This window comes from Cetorhinus maximus, chromosome 4 (assembly GCF_964194155.1).
Source record: "Cetorhinus maximus chromosome 4, sCetMax3.hap1.1, whole genome shotgun sequence".
In the NCBI taxonomy this organism is placed as follows: Eukaryota; Metazoa; Chordata; class Chondrichthyes; order Lamniformes; family Cetorhinidae; genus Cetorhinus; species Cetorhinus maximus.
This window is the reverse complement of record NC_135882.1, coordinates 4,001,474-4,022,281: the sequence shown is the minus strand read 5'-3', so window position 1 is coordinate 4,022,281 and position 20,808 is coordinate 4,001,474. Positions and strand designations below refer to the sequence as shown.

Here is a 20,808-nt window from a genome sequence, read left to right as displayed (position 1 = left end):
ATATATATGCCTATAGAGTGTGATTTTATATATCCCACTGTATTTGATACATATCCCTATAGGGTGTGAGTGTATGAATTCTACTGTTTGATATCTATCCCTAAAGGATGCGATATTAAATGTTCTACTGTGTTTGATATCTATCCCTATAGGGTGAAATATTGTAAATTATACCATGTTTTACCTCTATCTCTACAAGGTGTGATATTATTTATTCTACTGTATTTGGTGTCTATCCCTATATGCTGCGATGTTATGTATTCACTTGTATTTGGTACCTATCCCTATAGATTGTGATTTTATATATTCTGCTGTGTTTGATATATATCCCTATAGGGTGTGATTTTATATATTCTTCTGCATTAGATATCTATCCCTATAGGGTTTGATTTTATATATATTCTGCTGTGTTTGATATCTATCCCTATAGGTGTGATTTTATATATTCTTCTGCATTAGATATCTATCCCTATAGGGTGTGATTTCATATATTCTGCTGTGTTTGGTATCTATCCCCATAGGGTGTGATTTTATATATTCTGCTGTGTTTGATATCTATCCCTATAGGGTGCAATTTTATATAATCTGCTGTTTCAGATCCATCCCTATAGGGTGAGATTTTATATATTCTGCTGTTTGATAACTATTTCTATAGGGTGTGATTTTATATATTCAGCTGTTTGATATCTATTTATATAGGGTGTGATTTTATATAATCTATTTTTGATATCTATTTCTATAGGGTGTGATTTTATATATTCTGCTGTTTAATATATATTCCTATAGGCTGGGATTTTATATATTCTGCTGTTTGATATCTATTTCTATAGGGTGTGATTTTATATAATCTGCTGTTTGATATCTATTTCTACAGGGTGTGATTTTATATATTCTGGTGTTTGATATCTATTTCTAGAGGGTGTGATTTTATATATTCTGGTGTTTGATATATATTCCTATAAGCTTGGATTTTATATATTCTGCTGTTTGATATCTATTTCTATAGGATGCAATGTTATATAATCTGCTATTTGATATCTATATCTATAGGGTGTGATTTTATGTATTCTGGTGTTTGATATTAGTTTCTATAGGGTGTGATTTTATATATTCCGCTGTTTGATATCTATTTCCATAGGGTGCAATGTTATATAATCTGCTGTTTGATATCTATATCTATAGGGTGTGAATTTATATATTCTGCTATTTCGTATCTATTTCTATAGGGTGTGATTTTGTATATTCTGGTGTTTGATATCTATCCCTATAGGGTGTGATTTTATATATTCTAGTGTTTGATATTAATTTCTATAGGGTGTGATTATATATATTCTGATGTTTGATATTAATTTCTATAGGGTGTGATTATATATATTCTGATGTTTGGTATCTATTTCTATAGGGTGTGATTCTATATATTCTGCTGTTTGGTATCTATTTCTATAGGGTGTGATTCTATATATTCTGATGTTTGGTATCTATTTCTATAGGGTGTGATTCTATATATTCTGCTGTTTGGTATCTATTTCTATAGGGTGTGATTCTATATATTTTGCTGTTTGGTATCTATTTCTATAGGGTGTGAGTCTATATATTCTGATGTTTGGTATCTATTTCTATAGGGTGTGATTCTATATATTCTGATGTTTGGTATCTATTTCTATAGGGTGTGATTTTATATATTCTGATGTTTGGTATCTATTTCTATAGGGTGTGATTCTATATATTCTGCTGTTTGGTATCTATTTCTATAGGGTGTGATTCTATATATTCTGCTGTTTGGTATCTATTTCTATAGGGTGTGATTCTATATATTCTGATGTTTGGTATCTATTTCTATAGGATGTGATTCTATATATTCTGCTGTTTGGTATCTATTTCTATAGGGTGTGATTCTATATATTCTGCTGTTTGGTATCTATTTCTATAGGGTGTGAGTCTATATATTCTGCTGTTTGGTATCTATTTCTATAGGGTGTGAGTCTATATATTCTGCTGTTTGGTATCTATTTCTATAGGGTGTGATTCTATATATTCTGCTGTTTGGTATCTATTTCTATAGGGTGTGAGTCTATATATTCTGCTGTTTGGTATCTATTTCTATAGGGTGTGAGTCTATATATTCTGCTGTTTGGTATCTATTTCTATAGGGTGTGATTCTATATATTCTGATGTTTGGTATCTATTTCTATAGGGTGTGATTCTATATATTCTGATGTTTGGTATCTATTTCTATAGGGTGAGAGTCTATATATTCTGCTGTTTGGTATCTATTTCTATAGGGTGTGATTCTATATATTCTGCTGTTTGGTATCTATTTCTATAGGGTGTGATTCTATATATTCTGCTGTTTGGTATCTATTTCTATAGGGTGAGAGTCTATATATTCTGCTGTTTGGTATCTATTTCTATAGGGTGTGATTCTATATATTCTGCTGTTTGGTATCTATTTCTATAGGGTGAGAGTCTATATATTCTGCTGTTTGGTATCTATTTCTATAGGGTGTGATTCTATATATTCTGCTGTTTGGTATCTATTTCTATAGGGTGTGAGTCTATATATTCTGCTGTTTGGTATCTATTTCTATAGGGTGTGATTCTATATATTCTGCTGTTTGGTATCTATTTCTATAGGGTGTGAGTCTATATATTCTGCTGTTTGGTATCTATTTCTATAGGGTGTGATTCTATATATTCTGCTGTTTGGTATCTATTTCTATAGGGTGTGATTCTATATATTCTGCTGTTTGGTATCTATTTCTATAGGGTGTGATTCTATATATTCTGCTGTTTGGTATCTATTTCTATAGGGTGTGATTCTATATATTCTGATGTTTGGTACTGGAAAGGATTCAGGGTTTGGCCTCTGGACTGACAGGAAGTGACGTTCATTATATGCGCCATTCCGCTGATTGGTAGAGCGACGCCGGTCATTTCCGGAGCGGCCTCGGGAACTCGGCTTCACCCCCGGCCCGGCACCGGGGCCTCGGCCACTCGGCTTCACCCCCTGGCCCGGGGGCGGATGGGCATCATGTCGGACTCTAGTGCAGCAAATAATGGAGGTGAGGGTCCGGAGTGGAGTCGGGGGCGGGTGGCCGGCCGACCCTCTCCGGACCCCGGGGTGAGCGGGTGGCCGGCCCACCCTCTCCGGACCCCGGGGTGAGCGGGTGGCCGGCCCACCCTCTCCGGACCCCGGGGTGAGCGGGTGGCCGGCCCACCCTCTCCGGACCCCGGGGTGAGCGGGTGGCCGGCCCTCTCTGGACCCCGGGGCGGGTGGCCGGCCCTCTCCGGACCCCGGGGCGGGTTGCCGGCCCTGTCTGGACCCCGGGGTGAGCGGGTGGCCGGCCCTCTCCGGACCCCGGGGTGAGCGGGCGGGTGGCCGGCCCTCTCCGGACCCCGGGGCGGGTGGCCGGCCCTGTCTGGACCCTGGATGGGTGGATGCCTCTTTCCCCTTTCCCCCCAACTCTGCTGGGATGGGTGGGCGCCTGACGGGGGGAGCAATGGGATGAGTGGGTGGTGCCTGCCCCAGACTGGATGCCCTGGTGGGAGGTGCATGCACACCCCAGAGCCCTCGGGGTTTGAGCAGCGGGGCACAGAGCATCACTTAAAACTGGGGCAGGAATCAGCAACTGAATTGGGGAGACTCTTGAGTTTTTGGAGCAGTGAATTGACTTAGAACCTGGTGTTTACCATTTGTTCACCCAGGGAGTGGTGGGGATCGAGCCCTCCCTGAAAGGATGGTAGAGGCAGAAACCCTCGTAGCATTTAAAAAGTGCTTGGATATTCATTTGAAGTGCTGGAATCACCTGGGCCACAGAACAAGTGCTGGAAAGTGGGTTAGGCTGGATAACTCTCTTTTGGCCAGCACAGAGATGATGGACGGAATGGCCTCCTGTGCTGTAAATTGTTTGATGTTGGAATAACTGACTGATAGATCTTCAGGGTTAAGGGAACAATGCTGTTCCAGTTACAAAACAATCAACACTGGTTATGGGTTAAAAATGGCCTGTTGAGGTAGTGTGAGTCTTTTAACTGAACAAAGTTTCCACAGCATAGGGTGGGATGCATTACTCGCAATAACGTGATTATCTGTCAGCCAAAACTCTTCACTGAAGAAGCCTACTTTTTTGCTGCCTGTTTAATGTCATCCCTTCCAGTTCCTTTCAAATTACATAGGCATCCGTCCATCTCGGGAGATGATGGACTGCACCCGGGGTGTCTGTCACTTCCGGATTGAACACCGCCTGTTGTGGTTGTAGAGGCTGACTCATGAGCTGGCTTGATAAATAGTGTTGGCCCAAGGGCGACTGGTGTTTTTCCTTCCCGCAGGCTCTCTTTTCCACCTTCTGGTCATTTCCTTTGTCCTCTGTTTTTTTCCACACCCTTCCTGACTGCTCATCTCCAGGCACCCTGGTCAGTAGTGAGGACTTCCCATTTCTCGACTCCAATCCTGGTCATTTTGAAGTCTAGCTTGCAGACATCCTTGTGTTGCAGACCTTGGCGACCTATTGGTCTTGTGCTGATGTGTTTGGGAAGACAGCTGTCATCCATTTAGCTGACAAGACCCAGCCAGCAGAGGTGTCGCTGACTCGAGAGAGCAAACAAGTTGGGAACCCCTGTGCACTGGTGTACTTCCATATTTGGTACTCTCTCCTGTGAGTGGATCTCCAATATTTGTCTCAGGCAGACACTTATCCAATTCCCTTTTAAATAACATTGTTACTATCTTGATAGCTGCTTGTAGTTATACTGTCTGGCGTTTTGAAGAATGAAAGGGGTTCTCATTAAAACGTTTTAAGATTCTGAGAGAGTTTGATCAAATAGATGCTGAGAGGCTCTTTCTCTTGGCTGGGGACTCTAGAACTGAGGGGGGCGGATGTAGCCTCAGAACAAGGGATTGGCCATTTAGCACTGAGCTGAGGAAAAATGTCTTCGCTCTGAGCTTTGCAAATCATTTGAAGATTCTGGAGGCAATTGCTGCTCTATGCTTTTCTTTTGTAGAAGCTTAAGACTGATTCAGGTGTATTTCTGTGATTGGTTCTATAAATCTGTGGCTGCTTATAAACATTTGCGGGTCAATCTGAATGTGGAAAAAATGCTTGTCACATGAGTGGCACTAGATGGATATGTTGAGTAATTGCCTTTGCTTTTTGTTGTAGATCAGGGCACTGACGTGAAAACAGAGACTAATTCTCTTTCTTCAGGAGTTGCCGACCATGTAAAGGAACTCGCAAACGATGCCTATGAGGCTTACACAGTACGTATTACCTTGTAGAGAGTGACTGTAAAATACAGAGCTTACTATGGAACCATTAAAATGAATTCTCATTAATTCAGCTCCATGGTCAGCTGAATTGGGACTGTCTCACATTCTCTTTATTTGCATCAGCAGAAAAAATGCAATTTCCAAAAACAGACTTGTGCCTTCTATAATCTGAAACTTAATGCCTGAAGTGTGACATGAAAGGGAATAATGCGTCACAATTATCCTTTTCACCAACAAAGATCAAGTAGATTATCTACTGAGTTCCCTCTTCTGGTGCAAAACACAAACAACAACATTTGGGCTAAAACCAGCAGCCAAATTTATTTACAGGGCAAATGATACAGTAGGAAATGAACACGAAGTAATGATAGCACAATATTTATGGAGTTCTTATTCAGAATCTTTTAAACAAAATGCGTATGATGTGTAATTTCATGCTGTAAGTAGTTGTCCTTATTGTTGCAATATGGTAAAGGGCAGGGAACACACGCACACACACGTGTTAGCTTATTTACAGTTTGAGGTATGATAGAACTTTCCAATCTGTCCAGGGAACACTAGGATGCTGCATCACGCGCTGGTTCCTTGTTCTCTCCTGTAAGGCCGACTGATGTCCTTTCACTCCTTCCTCCTCCTCAAGTAATGTTGCTGGTATCTTTCTTGTCCTTGAACACTGACATATTAAAACTGCATCAGTGCCTAATCGGAGCACTGGCTATGAAGTTTCACAAAATTGTTTGCCGTAGATAGCAATTGTGTTTACGTATGTTTTCTTACATTTTACCACAGTCAGGACAGTTTGACACTTGTCTGCAGTATCTGGGTCATCTACAAGAGCTAAACAAAGATGATTACAAAATCTCTCTGAATAAAGCAGTGGTGGAGTTTTACAAAAATGGGCAGACTTTGACAGATACTTTGAGACAGACTCTCAATCTGCTGAAAAATCAGGTAAGAGTGGAGAACAGCAAATGATGTTTGTAACACAAGAATCAGGAGTAGGCCATTTGGCCCCTCTAGCCTGCTCTGCATTTCTATGTTCTGTATAATGAGTTAGGAAAGATTGTGCCTTGAGGCAGATCATTGCAGCACTTTCTCAAGTCACTCTTGGCCTAATGGAAATGGAAGAACCTTTCACCGGCTGGCCTTTCTGAAGTAGATTCTGAAGTAGATTACAGTAGTTAGCGAAAGAACGAAGCTTCATTAAAAAGAAAGACTTGCATTTAGATAGGATGCTTTACAGCCAGTGAAGTCACTGTGGTAATGTAGGAAATGTGACAGCCAGTTAGCACACAGCAAACTCCTACAAACAGCAATGGGTTAATGACTGGATAATCTGTTTTAGTTGAGGGATAAATATTGGCCCAGGACATCAGGGAGAACCCCCCTGCCCTTCTTTGAAATAGTGGCATGGGATCTTCTGTGCCCACCTGAGATAGTAGAGGAGGCCTAAGTTTAACATCTAGTTGGAAGGTGACACCTCCAACAATGCAGCATTTCCTCTGTACTGCACTGGAGTGTCAGTCTGGATTTTTGTGCTCGTATTGCTGGAGTGGGGCTTGAACTCGGAATCTTCTGGCCTAGAAGTGAGAGTCATCGGCAGCTAGAGACATGGCTGGTATTTATTAAGATCTTGAAAAAGCTTGACTTTCTCAATAGTTAACCAAAAAAAAAAGAATTTATTCTCATTAGAACAGAAATTGCTGAAAATACTTATCAGGTCAGGCAGCAAATGTAGGGAGAGAAAGGGAGTTAACGTTTCAAGTCAATTACCTTTCATCAGAATTAGGAAGGTCATCGTGGAGTGACGTGCATGTGGTGGGGAGATGAAAGTGAAGTGAGGGAGGGAGAGAGAGAGTGTGCAGGAGGTTTTTCAATACATCGGTAGTACCTTTTTTGGAAGCAAGTTGAAAATGGTCGAATTATCATTAAATGCTCCTTTGGGTAACAGGAAACTATTGGATTTGTTTTAGGTCCATTCCACAGTGGAAGAAATGGATGGACTGGATGATGTTGAGAACAGCATGCTTTATTACAACCAAGCAATCATTCTTTACCATCTCCGCCAGTACACTGAAGCTATATCAATTGGAGAAAAACTCTACCAATTCATAGAGCCTTTTGGTAGGTAGTTCTTGTTCCACTCTCTGATTGCATTCTAGTAGATTATCCATTCTATAATATTGATTCAGCCATGGTATTTAAATGTCCACACCTGGTCTGTTAAATGCTTTTACTGTCCTATGAAAGCCTGACAACTGAACTGTTGGGACTGGGGAAAACTACCACGTTCTCAGTGTCGAGGAAACATTCCCCAAACCCTCTCCAAATTTCCCCCAGAATAGTATCAGCAGGTCGGATAACTTATCAGGTTTCATTGCTTCCCTTGGTTCCGCCCCCCCCCCCCTCCCCCTCTCTCTCCCTCCCCTCTGTGTAAAGTCGCTAATTCTAAGCTGGCTTTTTACCATCCTTCTTGCAAGTTGCAGGGCATGTCCTTTCAAAATCAAAACGGTGTAAAGATATTGACGTTTATCCTGCCTGTGCTGCTTTAGGATCTTCAGTAGGTTTTGTTCTGTACATTCCTAATAGTCCCAGCTTCTCTTGACGCTTATTCTCAGTCCTTGGATGAGTTGCCCCTTTTTGAGGCCCCCTCTCCGATGATTCAGTCTCTATCCTCGTAGGTGAGCACAGCATACCAGGTAGGACTGGACCAGACATCTTACAAATGCCTCCACCAATGTCGACCAAGGTGTTAATTTGTCTCCTTTACTGCCTTCCACACACTCCACTGATGGCTTCAATAATCTGTCTGTCCTTCAGCTACCTCCAAGCCCTTTTTCCTCTACCATGACACTATTTAGCTTACATTATCCCTTTAATGTTCTTTCAGCCATATGACTTTGCACTTCCACTGCTTTCAGTGCAGCTCCTCAATCTTTGTGTGATGGGACAGCTCTTGTTGTTTGCTGTTGCTCTCAGTTTGCTATCATTTGGAGAGGTTTGCCTTGGAACGTGCATGAGATCAGTATAAGAGAACGTATGAGGATGTACGTGGGATTTTGTACAGAAAGATTTAAAAAGAAAATCTGCTTTAGGTCATTCTTTTCCTGCCCAGTATTATTGAAATGTGAAGGGAAGGGAAGTTGCATGGTGCATTGATGTTCCATAAGTAAGTGTTTGTTAAACAGTCGTTTGCTAGTACAGAATTGAGTATTGCTGAAAAGAGAGACATGTTGCTGGAGCTTTTCATCTTGCATTCGTCAGGGCAGATGCAAAAATGCCAAATTTCAAACGATTACAACAATTTGTCTTATAGGAGAAAAAAATCCAATCAGCGCCTTTTTCTCCTATAGTATAAATTGTTATAATGGGGGAGAGGGTGGCGTAGTGGCATTGTCAGAGAGCCAGGCTAATGCTCAAGTGACATGGGTTCAGATGCCACCACTGCAGCTGGTGGAATTTGAACTTAATTAACAAATCAGAAATTGAAAACTGGTCTCAGTCATGGTGATGTGAAACTATCATTGATTGTCACAAAAACCTATCTGGTTCACTCATGTCCTTTTATGGAAGGAAATCTGCCAACCTTACCTGGTCTGGCCCAGCCTACTTGTGACTCCAGACTCAAAGCAATGTGGTTGACTCTTTACCACCCACCTAAATGGCCTAGAAAACTACTCCGTTCGGGGTAATTAGAGATGGGCAACAAATTCTGGACAGTGACACCCATATCCCGTTAAAGAATAAAAAAAAATTGTTTGAAATTTGGCATTCTTGTGTTTGTCCTGATGGATGCAAGATGAAAAACTTCAGCAACATGTCTCTCTTTTCAGTTGCATAAATGTTTGTTGTGAAACTGAAATAATGAAAGCGAGGTGCTCTGTGTAACAATGCTACTAACCCAGAGCTTATGTAGATCTTTTTCTCAGCAAAACCTGGATACCACTAAAGTATGATGTGACTGATGAAGCTGTGCCCATCTATTTGGGCTTAAGGCGCTTGATGCTCGGGTCATTAAAATCTGATTTGTTTCTGTCTCCAATCTTTAAGCAGAAGAGAAATTTGCCCAGGCTTTGTGCTTCTTGCTTGTTGACCTTTATCTGTTGACGTACCAGCCTGAGAAAGCTTTGCTGCTGCTCGCAGTTCTGGAGAAAATGATTTTGCAAGGAAACAATAAAAATGGCAAGTCCAGCGAGGTCAGTATCTCCGAATTGATTAGAATTTTAACAGTGGCTCGTTGCAGAGAGGTCAACACCAAGATTTAATGGTTAGGAGAGGTCAAAATGGCCTTGTAATGCAGAGTGGCTCCTGACAACTGCCCCAATCTGGATTGGTGTTTATTGCATTGCACGTGAAATGAAGTTGCTAGGGGGAGACGGTGGTGTTGTGGTAATGTCGCTGGACTAGTAATCCAGGGGCCCAGGCTAATGCTCTGGGGACAGGGGTTCAAATCCCACCACGGCAGCGGGTGGAATTTAAATGCAATTGAAATGAAGTTGCTCGACCTGGTGAAGCCCCGGCTGCCGATGATTGCTTTCATATGATGGGTAAAACTTCTAATGGGGCGTCAGGTCTGGCTGTCCGTTCAGTGGCCTCTTGAAATGTTGAGTGGAGAAACCAGGTGCCTCCTGTAGCTGATCTTAAGGGGCAGACTGATGTGATATGCTCCGCGATCTGGGACTCGCGGCCGCAGTCGCACTTTGGATCGTCTCTCACCTTCCACTTGTGGTGTAGAGGTGTTCAAAATGATGAGAGGGCTTGATGGAGGAAATGAGGAAGATACAGGACTGTAAACAGCCTGGAAATGGACAGAAGAAACAGCATCGATGGCCTGAGTTGATTTGGTTGACTGCTGTCCTCCATCCTCAAGAGAGGTTGAAGCTAGAACTCTCTGCTGCTGGGTCAGTGATGTGGTGCTGACCTTTTTTTTTTAGCTGTATGTGTTTCAAGCCTCCGATCATCTGGATAGTTTGTTGGTATCAGCTATGTGAGTGTTAGTTGCTGTTTCCCTGAAACTAATTAAGTTTTATCCATAACGTTCATTGAGCTTGCAGTATACAGCGGCAGAAAATTGTTCTGCTAAAGTAATTTCTCTCTCATCATTTTGACAAAGGTTTTTAAAGATGCCACTAATCAGAAGGTTGATGCTGGAGTTATGGTGGAAGCTACTAAGTCCAAAATTCATCAGGTATGTGGATAAACTATCCCCACTTATGTCGTGGTTCTCCTTAGAGCAGAGAAGGTTAAAGGGAGATTTAGTAGAGGTGTTCAAAATGATGAGAGGGTTTGGTGGAGGAAATGAGAAAATACAGGACTGGAAACAGCCTGGAAATGGACAAAAGAAACAGAAAATATTAAAACTTTAGATGTTAAATGGATTTCACGGTATTTGCAAGTTGTTTTTGTTGATGGTATAAATGATCTTGTTCTCCTTGCATGACTTGTCCATGTTATGTTTACAGTGTAAAGTGAGAGCTTATGTCCAGATGAAATCTTTGAAGGCTTGTAAACGGGAAATCAAATCTGTAATGAATACAGCTGGAAATGTAAGTAGAGTACGTGAAAATTGTGCTTCCGTACAAATCACAACTAAATCTTAGGAATCTCTCACTGACGCACTTTACCTCCATCTTCTTCTCTACCCCACCTCACCACCATCAGATATTAATCTTCTGGTTCTGGTGATGATTTTTAAACATGATGCAGCATGGAAGGGGACCCTTTGGCCCATTGCGCCTGTGCTGGAGTTTACAGAGCTATCCAATTGGAATGATTTCAAAAGGAAATTAGATAGGCAGTTGAAGGAAATTAACTTGCAGGGCGAGGGGGATCGAGTGGGGGCACAGACGGGCACAGCTTCTGGGACTGCTTTGGATTGCTCCGTGGGGAGCTGGCATGGGCCGAATATCCTCCTCGTGTGGCATTAGCATAAATGACTCTGTCCCACACCCTTGTTCTTCCCCAAACCCCTGCAAATTGTTCCCTTTTCAAGCATGCCTCCAAACCCTCTTTGAAAGTTACTATTGAATCTGCTTCCACTGCCCTTTCAGGCAGCGCCTTCCAGATCACAACAACTCGCTGCATTAAAATAATTCTCCTCCTCTGCCCTTCGGCTCTTTAAACCTGTGACCTCTTGTTACCAAGATTCCCACTGGTGGAAACTGTTTCTCAGCTCAGTGCAGCTTGCTCCTATAGTACTAGGAAGATAATTGCTGCGATGTAACATATCAAGTATATGGAATTCAATGCACCTTATTCCCTGAAAACCTTTCATACTTGAAGACTTTCTTCAGAGTCCTCTCATCTGCAGAATAATCTGTCTCTCTCTTATCTCAGATGCCTTGGGTTAACTGTCAGTTTGTTCGCCCTTTTCTGCACTGTCCCAATCCCTGGGTATCCTTGCTGTAGCACAGCGACCAGAGTTGTACATAGTCCTCCAAATGTTGGCATACCAGTGCCTCGTGCAGTCTCAGTATCACTTACTGGAATTTGTGCTCTTATTGGTGTGGCTCAACAGATCATTTTAAAATCTGTTACTGGATCTTGACGGGAACGTCTTGACAGTAACAGTTTGGGAGTGGGTAGGGAGAGGATTGACAGCCATTCATTTCTCCTCTCTTGGCTCATGTGTACTTTCCCCTCGTACCTGTGATGTGCCGTGGCATCTTTATTTGTGTTTAACAAAGACAGCCTATAGCACCTTTCACAACCTCAACACTTCCCAACATGCTTCACAACCAATGAAGCATTTTTAAAATGTAATCACTGCCATAATGTAGGGGAAGCAACAGCCTGTGTGTGCACAGCAAGATCCCACAAACAAGAATGAGAGAAATGAATTGATCATTTAAAAAAAAATCTGTTGGTAGATCAATAAATATCGGTCAGGAGACTGGGAAGAACCATGTTATTTCTCTTCAAATAGTGTCCTGGAATATTTTTACATCCACTTGAGGTCCTCGGTTTAACATCTCATCCGAAAGATGATGCCTTCAGCAGTGCAGCACTCCCTCGGTACTGCATTGGCAGTGTCAGCCTGGGTTTTGTGCTCAAGTCTGGCGTGGGACTTGAACTCATGAGAGTCGGGCGAGAGTGCTACGCACTGAACCAAGAATTACACTAAATTAACACTTCTATAAAGACGCGCTTTGCACATATGTCCAAATCTGTGGGATATAGTTACTCATCCTTGCATGAATGATAATTAATGATCAATTGTGATTTACCAGAATGGTTCCAGAGAATGGGAGATTTTGGTTACAAGGTTAGGTTGAAAAGCTGGGGCTGTTCTTGGAGGAAAGGAGATTGAGGGGTGATCTGATAGAGGTGTGTAAGATTATGACTGGTTTAGATGAGGTAGACAAGGAAATCCTGCTCCCTTAGGCTGATGGTACAAGGATTAAGGACACAGATTTAAGGTTTTGGGCAAAAGATACAGGGGGAAGAAAGAACTTTTTCACACAGCGAGTTATAATGGCCTGGAACTTGCTGCCTATGAGGGTGGTGGAAGTGAAAGCAATCAACGATTTCAAAAGGAAATTGGATGGGCACTTGAAGGAAATAAGCCTGCAGGGCCACGGGGATCCAGCAGGGGAGCGGGAATGATTGGATTACTCAGGGAGAGCTAGCATGGACTTTCAGGGCCAAATGGCCTCCTGAACCCTAAATAACTCTTTGACTCTGTATCTAGATTTTCATTATGACGCTAGTAGCCTTTGCAATAGGATTTTGGTTTCACTAAATGATTTTAAAATTTTGCTGCTATAAATGGACTTCCTTTATCAGTTATATATTTGTTTTTTTTGTTATGCAGTCTGCTCCCTCCCTATTTCTCAAGAGCAATTTTGAGTATTTAAGGGGGAATTATCGGAAAGCGGTGAAGCTGTTGAACAGCGCAAACATCACGGATCATCCTGGATTCCTTAGCACAGGTAGGAATCTAAAGAATGGCCATGTTTTATGGCTTACAGCAGATGATTATTAGTGACTCATTGAGGCAAGTGTGGATAGATATTTCACTTTGATCAATTTATTTTGTTATTTGAAGCCCCAATAATCGAGAGTTTGTTTTGTGTGGGGAAAATCCCTTTGCTCCTTATCTGTATTTTAATCTTTTTGTCTTGCCAATTTCCCTTCAAATGGCACAGGAGTATAAATAATTTTTAAGCTGCTTCATAAAGAGCAGTCTTCATGGCAGTACTCGTATCCTTGTGATGTCGTGTCTGTTCCATGCACCTCTGTCTGCTAAATCTTTTTTCCCTGTTCACTTTAACAGACTAGAAAGAAAAGCTCCTGAATTTTCTATTGTTATAGAAAGGGTTGGTGCTCTAATCATAATTTGCCTCTTCTGAAAGAAGGTGATTTCAGTTTGATTTGCCGAGTGCCAGCTTTTTGAGTGGGGTTGATGTTCCCAGCCACACTTCCAATTCAGTGCAATCGAATTTATTCAGGCCTAGCGGAACTAATCTTTGCCTTCCAATTTATCAGTAAGAACAGGAGATTGACTCTTTATTCATTCTTTCTCCCTTCCACATAATTGTTCGTTGTCACTAGATGCCATACAAGTATTTTTTTGGTAAGATTCTAGTCTCAGTGCAATGAGCTATTGTGATTCCATTGCATATAGCCCTCTTCCCGTGGCCAACATTTGTTACTCATCCAAGTAGGAATGATCCCCTCACTGGTTACTTATCTGTATTTGCGTCTTATTGTCTAGACAGATTTGAAACATTGAAAGATATGTCCCATTTACGTCAAGTTCTGTCTCTCCGATTTGCGCAAGCTGTCCATCCTCATTGGATTTGACAGTGACGTATCCCAGTGGCCTTCAGTTAACAGAGCCATCTCGCTACACAATTTTCACAGATCTCACCATGGGAAACACTTCTTTTTATTCATAGAATCATATAGCCCAGAAGGCGGCCGTTCAGCCCAGAATGCTTGTGCTGGCTTTTTGAAAGAGCTATCTTAATTATTTCCGCTTCCCTACTCTTTCTCTTGCCATGGTGCTGCAAATTCCTCCTTTCCAGGTATTTATCCAATTCCCCATTTGAAAGTTGCTATTGGATCTGCTTCCACCGCCCTTGCAGGCCATGCATAGCAGATCATCGTAACTTGTGCAAAAAAACCAAACTTCCATCTCCAATGTTCCCTTTCAAATTTTGCTGCCGTGCTCAGTCCATCTCTTGGTGTGTCGTCCCATTATGTTTTTTTTGCACGGCTGTGCAGATGTTTTACTTATCCCAGAGCAAGTTCTTGTGGGGTCTTGCAGGTTGCTGTGTGCCTGCACAACTTAACAGGAGCTTTGCTCATCTCCTCTCTTTTTTTGCCAATTGCTTTAAATCCGTGCCCTTTGGTTACTGGTCCTCCCACCAGTGGAAATGGTTTCTCCTTGTCTACTCTTATCAAATTAACCTTCTTTATCTTGAAAAAGAGCCCCCCCACCCCGCCATATCTGAAATCTGCCACCTATCACTTTTAGCTTTTTTTTTATATAGTAATGAAGTTGTTACAACTGTCTTGACTTTTCTCCTTAAAATATTTGGAAAACAGGTGAATGTATTAGATGTATGTTCTGGAATAACCTTGGATGCATCCATTTTGCCATGGGGAAACACAACCTTGGAATTTTCTACTTTAAAAAGGCCTTGCAGGAGAATGATGCTGCTTGCATGCAGTTAACGGAGACAAGCACAGACCAAGGTGGGCTATATTTGGTCAAATATCCTATAAAAATATGAACACAGACCTAATTTAGTGTGAGTGATTTGAATTTAAATGATGCATAAATGCATGTCACTTATTGAATTCTTGCTTAGGAAGCCCAGCTGCTAATGTTTGAGTTCCTATTTTCTATGTTCTGGTAATCAGCTTAACGTCAGCCTTGGCTCAGTGGGATGCACTCTCTCGCTGGAGTGAAAAGGCTGTGGATTCGTGTTTTCTGCCCTCGCTACCCCTGCCAGCCACTGCCCCCCACCCCCCACCAGCCACCACCCCCCACCAGCCACCACCCCCCACCAGCCACCACCCCTACTCCAGAGACTTAATTACAAAATCTGGGCTAATGTTGCTGAGGAGGCGCTTCACTGTCAGGCACCGTCTTTCAGAAGAGATGTTAAACCAAAGCCCCGTCTGCTGTCTCAGACAGGCAGATGTAAACAGGGGAATGACTCCTTAATAGTGCCATCCCATGGCACTATTTCAAAGAAAAGCTAGAGGAGCTTTTCCCGGTGTCCGTGGCCAATATTCGTTCTTTAGCCAATATGGCTGCAACAGATTGCCCAGCGATTATCATATTGCTGTTTGTGGGATCTTGCTGTGTCACATGGGCTGCCAGGTTGCCTACATTGCAACAATGCTACATTTCAAAAAGTACCTCATTGGCTGTGCAGAACTTGGAGACATCCTGATGGTGTCAAAGGTGTAACTTCAGTCCTAACTCAATTATTGTAAAAATACTTCCAAGCACACTTCCCTGAAATGAAGGATGATTGGCATCTTTCACTCACTTGTGTTGGATATAATTTTGTACAAGTTGCATTTTAGTTGCTGCAAAGCAAACTGCTGTGTTTTTTTTCTCTTTCATTTAAAAGGAAAGGCACTACTTATATGTAAATGTTCAAGAGGTTTCACTCCAGTTACTTTTGTTTGAAAGTTGACATTAAAATCAGTTTCTAATTAACTTCTCCTTGTTTTGATGTACCTTAAGGGGCTTATCTTAAACTGCTGTCCATCACTATTCACCATGAGACTGGATGTGATTTATTACTCCTTGTGCTCTATAGACAGGACAGAGCATCAGTCCTACAGATCAGATGGGTTCTCCGTAGCCTCCCAGTTACCCTAATATATGTATAGTCTTTTCTTCAAGTAAAGAACCCACGTTATTGTTCTACCAACCCTTGTATGATTTGGTATGTTTGCGCTAAACAGATGAACACAACACACTTCATTGGATAGTTGGAGGCAGCAACAGTGAAACAAGTTGGGTAGTCAATTATGCTGTAATCTCTAGACTTTTCAAATGGTTTTTATTGAACAATTTCAATTTCTGCTTTTTCTGGCTGCTTAATATTTGGAGTTTTTTTTTTCCTTCACTTTTTTTTATTAATGATTAGGGAAGAAGTTTTCAGGCAGACCTATGAGCACATTGCTCACAAACAAACGATATGAACTGTTGCACAACTGTGGAATCCAGCTATTGCACATAGGCAGACCACTGGCGGCTTTTGAATGCCTGATGGAGGCAGTTCAGGTGTACCACTCCAACCCACGTCTTTGGTTAAGGCTGGCAGAGTGTTGCATTGCTGCCAACAAGGGGGTGAGTGGACTCATTCCTGCATCAACTACTTTTCCATTCATTCCGAGTTGTTTTTTTTCCCCTACCTTTTCTTCTGTCATGTTAAATTTCAGCATTATTTTCCTTCAGACATCAGAACAAGAGACCAGAGGGCTGCCAAGCAAAAAAGGGATTGTACAATCAATTCTGGGTCAAGGCTATCACCAAAAGATAGTCTTGGCATCGCAGTCTATGCAGAACACCGTTTATAAGTGAGTGAGCACCATGTGTGAGCGAGGGGTGGGTGAGCAACACTAGGGTTAATAGGACCGGTGTGACTATAAATGATTAACAACTGACTGCATAGCACGGTGTGTAAATGAGTAAACTTTTTAAATAATTAACTGTCAAACCTTAAAAGTGTGCATGTTATCTGTATAGGAACAGTTTAAAATGGAAAGCTTCTAAACTTGTTACTTGCAAGAGTCACCAGGTATAAAGTTAGTGAAGTGTTATGTGGGTTCTGAGAACAAATATGTTCAGATTTTGACTGCTAAGGTACCCAAATTAAATGAATTTGGGCAGTGGAATACCCAACAGGCATGTTCAAAGAATACAAAATTTCATGTGACTGTGGATCACAGACAAGAGAAGATTGTCAAGCAGAAGCCTCTTCCTTCAACAATCGCTGCAAGCATTGTGTTCAAGTTAATTCCTTGCTTAAAATATGCATGGTTCCTGAAAGCACCAACTTTTGCTTCAGTTACTGGCTTCTGGCAGCTCACCAGTACCTCATCCAAGCAGCCTGACTACATGTCTGAGTTAAAGATAGTGTGATATTCAACTGCATGGGGCATCACCACAAAGTCTTGTCTTTACCTGACAAGAGTTTCCTCGGGGAGGGGAGGGGAGGAGGTGGGGGGGTGGGGGGGTGGATGGTTGGCGGTGGTGGAGGTGGCCATTGAATAGAAATCAAGACTTTCTTCTCCTTAAGATGATTGGTTAAAAAAAAACCAACTGGGGTGGGATGGAGGCGGTGGGTAAAATCAATTTTTTTACACCCATCGAGTTGTTGTTATCTGGAATGCAGTGTGCTGCCTGAGAGGGTGGTGGAAGCAGATTCGATAATAACTTTTGAAAGGGAATTGGATGTATACTTGAAAAGGAAAAATTTGCAGACTATGAGGAAAGAGTGGGATCAATTGGATAGTTCTTTCAAAGAGCTGGCACAGACACAGTGGGCTGAATGGCCCCCTCTGTGTTGCATGATTCTTCCTTTCCTCAGCTGAGATTGGCTGACTTGCTTAAAATATGCATTTTGGGGCTCTCCTGACTTGCATATCAGCCAAGAACGGCCTAACCATCCATTGCATTGGAAATACTGAAAGGTGCATTTGGGATGATTGTGTATAAAAGTTTCAATTCGGATTTTAAAGCCACGAAGCCTTTAATGAAATGGGCTTGTTTTCATTTTGTTCCACAGCGATGGGCAGTCTTCAGCCATTCCTGTAGCCAGCATGGAGTTTGCAGCCATCTGCTTACGAAATGCCTTGCTTCTGCTCCCTGAAGACCAACAGGAGACCAAAAAAGATAATGGTTTAAGAAATTTCAATCAACCAGGCAGTGGTGAGACCAGCAATGAAAACAGTGAGGCATGCAGGTACAGCATATGGAAAAAACTTCAGTGACCATACAAGTGTAGCATCAATGTACTGGTGTGGTGGAATTTTGCTATATCCACTCGAGGGATATGTGGATGGTGCAGAGAGGTGCAGCTGACGTAGAAGATCAGCTGTGATCTTACTGAATGGTGGAGCTGCCTCTAAGGGCTAAATGGCCTAAACCTGATTTTCATCTTGCATCTCCTTAATTTAGGTTCTCGCATGCATTGAGTTGCTTCGCTCAAATGCTCAGTGTTAGCAACTGATAAATAAGTCAGAAGCTGGCAATCTCTGGCAATGGTTTCTCTTCCCAACTTCACAGCATCACTGCTGCAACCCCCTAGGGATCCGTCCATGGCACTCTCTCCTCCTCTCCCTCTGCTACATGCTCCCCGGGGTGACATCACCCAAAGCCATAGGGTCAGTTTCCCCCTGTGTGGTGGTTCACACCAACTCCAATTCCCCACCACCCCTCTCGTCTCCCCTCCACTGGCTCTGCGGGCCAGAATGCCTTTCCCAACACCCAGGTGCCGGGTGAGCCGGTATCTCCCTGCAGCTAACCGTAGGTGAGACCTAAGCCATCCTATTCAGTCCCTGCTGTCAGCTCTGATCTCCTCTCCTCTCCATCAATTCCGCCCCTTCCAGTGGGTGAATAAGAGTGACTGTATGGCTTTACAGACAGCTGGCATGGACTCAATGGGCTGAATGTCTCCCCTCTGTGTGACTTATGACTTTGACTTTCTACAAGGACGACTACGAAAGCACATTATAGCATAGATTGGCCGCCCCTTTACCCTTCTAAACCCCATGACAAATTAATCAAAATACTCCATTGTTGTTGCACTATATGCTGAAATTATTTTCCCTCATTCTACAGTGGTAAGCCTCATGAAGGGGATAAGTTCTTAGTTCCAGGCCCGCCATCTTCTCCGTTAAGGAAAGAGGAATTGGACAATCTCAGGTAACTATGCATTCCCGTTCCCCTTACCCATTTACATAAAGCTACTGTCCTTTCAACTAAGTTCAACAATGTGATGGGGGGCTTTCTACACATCAGGACATAAATTCTGTTGCTATTAATTCCAGAATATTGCAAACGTTTAGAATAAAAATCTCGGATTTGTTGCTGGAATTGATCATATTTAATATAAGCAAAGGAAATTGTTTTAGCACATTACAGTCAACCCCTGCTCAGGACTGATCGAGCTGGTGCTAGAATGGAAGAAAATGATTCGGCCAACACTTTTTTTTTTGCTCTTCCTCATCCTGCAGCGTCCCTTGCTGTTCTCTTCTGAGATGGATGGTTAATTTATTCTGTATTTAATTGCCTCTGCATCAGTTTGCTTTTTCAATAACCTCAGTGTCTGAGGTTCTCTCCTCTGTCCTACCCTATTCGCCTAAAAAGATGCAATTGCCAATTGGAGAAAGAGGATGAGAGGAGTACAGTTCATGTCCTAAATGATCAGTTCCTGCCAAATGTTTACTGGGGCAGAAATATCCCAGTGCTTCTCAAATTCCGGCAATCCAATTGGAGTTCATTTTTTTTTCTTTCATGGGATGTGGGTGTCTCTAGCAAGGCCAGCATTTGTTGTACACTCCTAATTGCCATCATGGAGATGGAGGTGAGCTGCCTTCTTGAGCTGCTGCAGCCTTTCTGTAGTGGGATGGTGCAACTTGAGCGGGTCACTAGACCATTTCAGGAGCAAGTTAAGAGTCAACCACATTGCTGTGAGTCTGGAGTCAGATATGGACCAGACCGGTAAGAATGGCAGATTTCCATCCCTACAGGGCATTAGTGAACCAGATGGGTTTTTACGACAATCGATGACAGGATCATAGCCACTATTACTGAGACTAGCTTTACATTCCAGGTTTATTAATTGAATTTAAATTCCACCAGCTGCTGTGGTGGGATTCGAACCCATACCCCCAGAGCATTAACCTGAGCATCTGCTTTACTAGTCCAGTGACATTACTGCTGTGCCTAATGACTATAGATTATAAATGAGATGAAATTCGTGATGGGCTTCAACTCTGAGTTCAAATCCTGTGATAAATAGATGACTGGAATTGCAGGCTGATCACATCAAAAGTTTTCTTCCTTGTTCTCTCAGATGCTCTATACTGGCTGGCAGTGCGTATGTTGCTCTTGCACTTGGTGACAACCTTATGGCCTTAAATCACGCAGAGAACCTGCTACAGCAGACCAAACTGTCTGGATCTTTAAAGTAAGTAACCGAATAATATAAACAGGGTTATTATCAACATGATTAATTTAATCTGCCCTGCGTTTGAAGCAGGTGCTTATTTAAGCTTGGACTGTTAGACGTATACTTGAAATGGAAAATGCAACTGAAGACCATTCAGCCCATCATGCCTGTGCTAGCTGAAATAATTATCCTTTTAGCCCCAATCCGCTCCTTCTCCATTGCTGTGCTCTTTCTCTTTTTTTATAGATACATATATCTATACATCTATATATCACTGAATCTGAAAGTGAGAAAAATATCAGTAAGTGAGGGGTTAAGGTAGAGGTAGAAGTGGGTATTGATGCTGAGTAAATAGTGCTGGTGATGCATAAAAGTTCAGCTGGGTCAGGGCGG

The 20,808-nt window shown here is 42.3% G+C and overlaps 1 protein-coding gene across 4 annotated transcripts in view; it reads left to right on the top strand.

Moving 5' to 3' along the window:
• The first annotated feature begins 2,906 nt into the window (after positions 1-2,906).
• Positions 2,907-20,808, top strand: part of cnot10 (CCR4-NOT transcription complex, subunit 10) — a 33,345-nt gene continuing 15,443 nt past the window's right edge. The window contains exons 1-15 of one of the 4 annotated variants that reach the window (XM_078539832.1): positions 2,907-3,062; positions 5,160-5,257; positions 6,056-6,217; positions 7,240-7,390; positions 9,320-9,462; positions 10,380-10,454; positions 10,729-10,812; positions 13,080-13,197; positions 14,819-14,968; positions 16,199-16,249; positions 16,384-16,586; positions 16,695-16,816; positions 18,028-18,204; positions 19,083-19,166; positions 20,320-20,433. In XM_078539832.1, the coding sequence (XP_078395958.1) occupies positions 3,023-3,062; positions 5,160-5,257; positions 6,056-6,217; positions 7,240-7,390; positions 9,320-9,462; positions 10,380-10,454; positions 10,729-10,812; positions 13,080-13,197; positions 14,819-14,968; positions 16,199-16,249; positions 16,384-16,586; positions 16,695-16,816; positions 18,028-18,204; positions 19,083-19,166; positions 20,320-20,433 (1,772 nt within the window). In that variant the 5' untranslated portion in view covers positions 2,907-3,022. Of the gene's footprint in view, positions 3,063-5,159; positions 5,258-6,055; positions 6,218-7,239; positions 7,391-9,316; positions 9,463-10,379; positions 10,455-10,728; positions 10,813-13,079; positions 13,198-14,818; positions 14,969-16,198; positions 16,250-16,383; positions 16,587-16,694; positions 16,817-18,027; positions 18,205-19,082; positions 19,167-20,319; positions 20,434-20,808 lie in introns of all 4 variants that reach the window. The other 3 variants (XM_078539831.1, XM_078539835.1, XM_078539833.1) reach the window with 3 other exon arrangements.